This window comes from Benincasa hispida, chromosome 4 (assembly GCF_009727055.1).
Source record: "Benincasa hispida cultivar B227 chromosome 4, ASM972705v1, whole genome shotgun sequence".
Classification (NCBI taxonomy): Eukaryota; Viridiplantae; Streptophyta; class Magnoliopsida; order Cucurbitales; family Cucurbitaceae; genus Benincasa; species Benincasa hispida.
The window spans coordinates 67,573,932-67,579,275 of NC_052352.1; the positions used below are offsets into that span (position 1 = coordinate 67,573,932).

At 35.0% G+C, this 5,344-nt stretch overlaps 1 protein-coding gene across 1 annotated transcript; it reads left to right on the forward strand.

Moving 5' to 3' along the window:
- Nucleotides 1-1,321: 1,321 nt before the first annotated feature.
- On the forward strand, nt 1,322-5,344 carry LOC120076615 (tRNA (carboxymethyluridine(34)-5-O)-methyltransferase). The gene is made up of 3 exons (XM_039030495.1): nt 1,322-1,577; nt 2,828-3,942; nt 4,926-5,344. The coding sequence occupies exons 2-3, from the start codon at nt 2,849-2,851 to the stop codon at nt 5,011-5,013; spliced, it is 1,182 nt and encodes a 393-aa protein (XP_038886423.1). The 5' UTR covers nt 1,322-1,577; nt 2,828-2,848; the 3' UTR covers nt 5,014-5,344.

Consider the following 5,344-nt stretch of genomic DNA (forward strand, 5'->3'; position numbering starts at 1 on the left):
GATTGATTTTTGTCTTTCATAAAGTTGAGTTCATTTCTGTCTTTTGTTCACGAGACAAACTTACAACATTACAAGAGAAATGATATAGAGCTTTCAAGCTATTTTACAAATTTTCCATTATTGCGAATGCTTTCATGAGATGAATATTTGCAACAACTTCGCGAGATATTTGTCTTGTGAAGTTCAATACACCTAAAAAATGCAAAATAAAACCTAGTCGAACATTTACCCCTTTACACCACATAGGATATTTGTCTTGTGAAGTTCTTTTAAATTTGTCAAAGTTCAAAGGATGAAAAAGGGTTTTAGATTTTTCATTACAGATTCCTACTAGAAATCACATAGACCCCCTCCCCCCTATCTAAACAATACAATCAATTAATCATTTAGAAAGAAAGAAAATGGAAAAGGTACTTGTGTACCTTTTATCAAAATCTGAATCGGGTGAAGGGAAAATGGAATACGTCTAACGACCATGAAAGATGGGCCTTCTTTGCAAGAAGAGAGTCCAACAATAGTTGAAGTTTTTATGGGAAGATGAATAGATTGAAGTCAACAAGAAGAAAAAAAGAATTAGAAAAACCCTAACTTCCACGAGAAGATGAATATATTGATTTAAACTGAGAAGCAAAATGATATTTTTTTTTATGTGGTGGGTCCCCCCACTTAAAATCTGAAAAGATGGAAAAAGGTTAATAAAGTAGCTTTTAAAAATGAGGTTACTTTTGAATTGGAAAAAAAACCAATTTTTCAATTCCTATAAATAGGTTGTTTGTGGATTTTATAGAGATTAATGAGAAATAAAATAAATATTGGAGAAAATTTCTACTTTAATTTCCTATGCTTTATTGTAATTTTAAAGTTAATTAGACATAAAATTTAAATTTATATAATCTTTAAAAATTTCAAATTTCTCAAAAAAATGAATGTTCATGCTTAATGTCTAAAGATCATTTGTAATTTATATAATTTTAAGGCACGAGAAAGTTCACTTATTAAATAGAAAATAAAAATTTTAAATTGAGTTATAAACTTAGTTTCTATAATTTGAAAAGGATTAGAATTTAGTTAGAGACTAAATTATAATTGTAAACCCGACTATTTTTTTAAAACATATTAGATGTGAGTTCGAGGTTGATAATACAATTTCTATGTCAGTTGAGCCATGCTAATTTTAACTTTCATCGGACCACATGATTAAATTAAAATAATAATAATAATAAATAAATAAACCTATGAATTAATTTGCCATTTAACCGAAATTTAAAGATTTATTAAAAATTTTATAGAAGTTTTAAGAATTATACTTATAATTTAACCAAATAATTAACTAGTTTTTGACAACACTGCAAAATCAATGTAGAGTGAAACTAGGGCACTCTTCCTCTTCACTTGACGACGAAGACGACCAACCAGGCAATCACTTGAAGGCTGCCGTTGCGAGATTTGTGCCTTGATCTTCTCTTCTTCTTTCCTCTCTTCTTCTTTCATTTTCCAATCACGAATTAGATTCCACAATCTCAACCTTCCATTTGTTTTTCTAGTTCAATCATGCAGCCACGCCGTACCTGAGTTTGGTGAGTTTTCTTTCTCGTTTTCTAGATCTATTTAAATCATGCTTTAGATTCTATTATTTACACGATGTTTTCACCACCTGCGGATTGGTGTTCTATGTTTTTTTTCTTACATTTCAATCGCTTGAATGTTTTTGGTTCTTACCCTGTTTTATGATAATGAGTTTTGTTTCCCCCCATGGAAATCTGTGAAAACTCAATAATGAAAGCGATGATTCTTGCTATGATAATACGACCAAGATGCTACATTAATGCTAACCCACTTCATTATTGCCTTGTCCTTTTCTCAATCCTCCGATGTCTTCTATTTCTATCTGTCCATATTTTCCACAAATAGTTGTTGACTAGACCTGTCTAAATGAGCTTGGCTTTCCTTCTGGATAAAGACATCGCTATAATCTGAAGAATCAAATATTTGATTTTAGAGGGAGCTATTTGGTGAGATTGAAGGAACTGAGAAGACCCAAAATCCTTGTCGTGTATTAACAGTGAATGAATAAACAATCTATTAAGTCACTGAAAAGGCTTGATGTCCGGCTATGGTTTTGTACTGTCAGAGCATAGAATTTTTTGGAGTAAAAGATCCTAAAGAAGAGTTGCAGGGAAGGTGCACTGTCTCATATTAAGTCACTGAAAGGACTTGATGGAGAAAATAACTGAGGTTTCAAGCCTCTAGTGTGTAATGTTGCAATTTGAATGGCAGTAATTGAGCCCATGCAACAACTTAATTGAATTCAACTAAGTGGTTGATAGTTGAATGCAACTTTTACCTCGTCCTTTTAGTTTTGGAAATGAAAAGATACGTAATGACTTGTTTCAGCACCTTTTTAAATGGAAAATGAAATTTGGAAAAAGAAAAAAAAGCACAAAGGATTGTTGTTGTTATTAATGAAGAAACAAAATCCACTAGCCCTAGATGTTGCAGAAGTGAAACACAGGGATTTTTGGAACTTTTAATTTCTATATAATACACAGCCTCTAGTTGGAGTGCCTTGGATTGAACTTGCAGCAGCGATTATCTTAATAAATATATATCACGGGTGCTTCTTATAATCACCCATTTTCTGGCTGGGGAGATGTCCTTTTTCAGCCTACTCTTTGTAACCTTGGGTTCTAGCTAGCTAATTGTGTTTCTTTATATGTTTTTGTTCTTATGAAAAAAAGCTGTTGTATATGTATATTTATAATTGTCTTTCTAGATGGTGATAGAACTGTGATATATTTAGACTTTATAGAGCCTTGGTTTCTTGCAGAGCACACCTAAATGAAGTTTTATGCCTCAAGATTTTGATCGTGCATCAAGAGTGATCAAACGCTTCTGTCACAATAGCAAGATCTTTGGTTTACCCTCTGTTGTAAGTGGCAGCGGCCATCATTTTAGACTTTCTAGTGCTATGAAAGAGATTAAAGTCAAAGGTGGTTCTAATGCAGATCCTCATCCGTTGGAGAATGAAGCACATGCACAACAATTGTCTTGTGCAAATCAGGGATGTTCAGCATCAAATGTGCAATGCACCCCGGAAATTGAAAAGAAGTATGTGCATCGCGTTTATGATGCCATTGCACCCCATTTTAGTTCCACTCGATTTGCAAAGTGGCCAAAAGTTGCATCATTCTTATCCTCCTTACCTCTAGGGTCTCTCGTCCTCGATGCTGGCTGTGGTAATGGAAAGTACTTGGGTTATAATCCCAACTGCTTTTTTATTGGATGTGATATTAGTGCCCAACTTATTAAAATTTGTAATGAAAGGGGGCATGAAGTTTTGGTGGCTGACGCTGTAAATCTTCCTTACAGAACTGGTTTTGGTGATGCAGCAATCTCTATAGCTGTATTACATCATCTAAGTACTGAGAACAGGAGGAAGAAAGCAATTGAAGAATTAATACGTGTTGTAAAAAAAGGTGGCCTGGTTTTAATAACGGTCTGGGCTGTTGAACAAGAGGACAAATCTTTATTGACAAAATGGATGCCCCTTTCAGAGAAGTATGTTGAAGAGTGGGTTGGACCTGGTAGCCCGCGCGTACGCAGTCCAACGTCGTTGGCACTTGAAAGCATTCCTGAAATGAATGAAAATAATTCAGGTATTTGTCTAAGGGGGGATTCCAAGGAAAACTTTACTGGAAGCATACCAGAAGAAAAACTTCTACCCTCTCAATGTGAAAATGATTTGGCGAATTGCAACCATGAAAACTTGTTGAAGACCCAGCAAGAGTATTTTGTCCCATGGCACTTACCTTATCATCGTGCAGAAGTCAGTGGCACGTCTGCCAGTGCCCTTGCTAGTGGTTTGGCCAAAAAGGATGATAAGAAAGCAGCTGTTGTGTATAACAGATACTATCATGTTTTCAGTGAAGGCGAACTTGAAAGGTATTCCTCTCCCTCATCTCTATTGTATGATTTTTTTCTCTCTTCTTTCGGTGATTGGGTATGAGTGAACCTCTTGAATACATCTCATTTCAGATGTGACTTTGCTGTTCTAGATCTAGTGTGTACAGTCTCTTATTCCCTCCCTCTGCTACTCAATACATTACATAAGCCAAATTTTTATTGTTCAAAAATTAGCTGGATGAAAGTTAAACAGAAGGGGAATGATGTAGACGTTTATTTTTATGTCTGCAAAAATAAATAAATAAATAAATAAATAAATAAATAAATCGTAATGTACTAAGTAACAAAGTCGCAAGATGCGCCAGTATCTGTAAAGTTTGTTTTTGCACATGGGAGATGATGCTGGTCACGTTGATTACTCATCGTCCATTTTAGACATGTATGGAAAAGGAACATTGTACTTCTCCCAGCTTTGGCTGTACAGATTGTTGTTTCCGTACATTCAAAATCGAAACAGAAAATCCTTCCTAGAAAAGAGGTTCACAGATAGGGAGGAGGGGAGATAAGAAGACATCCATATGCAAGACAAATAGAAAGATCACAATTAAACTCCCCAATTTTTAGCAAAAAAAGAAAAGGAGAATACAGTTTTGAGGCCAAAAGGAGAAAAAAAGAAGGATATGGACGGGGAGTTAAGCAAAGGTGCCTAAAATTAAGCTTAATTTTCTTTAGATGTCTAATTTGGGGTATCAGTGGCATATATTAATTTGTTCCTAGAGCATTTCCTTGTTACTAGTTCCAGTTCCATTACTATGTGATGAGGTTATAACTGGTAATCTGGGTCATTTGCTATTTTGGTATCATTCCATCTTTTGACTTGAGATGCCTTGGCTGTAGAATTAGGAAACTCAGTATATCGAACTTCAAGACAAAATTTTATTTGATTCCATTATCCCCTCGATATACGTCTCTGCATAATTTGGTTTTTTTTTACAGCTTTCTCATTTTGGGTGCATTTGCAGGTTGGTTTCTGGTATGGACAATGCAGTAGTAGTTGATCGTTTTTATGACAAATCAAACTGGTGTATAGTTCTTGAGAAGACGGTGTGAGTATTTAAACGAGTTCATTGCTTTTACGAAGATATGATTCAAGCATGTCTGCCTGCTGTGCGAACTAAAGTCGGGCTTTCAAGATAAATCCCCTTGCTGAAGGGGGTCCCTGATATTTATCACTGTTGCGATCTCGGTTTCGTTCTTGTCGTCCAGTCATGGTTTGGGGATGGAGATCTGCAGGCTCTCTTGCAGGAAATGCACGCACTGTAAGGATTTACAATTGTATTATGATTAATAATGTGCTGGATTGCCCTTTGGTTCAGTTCTAAATTGTTTGAATTGAAAAGGTTCGGCTTCTTTCTAATAAAAACTTGTTTTTACCGACTCA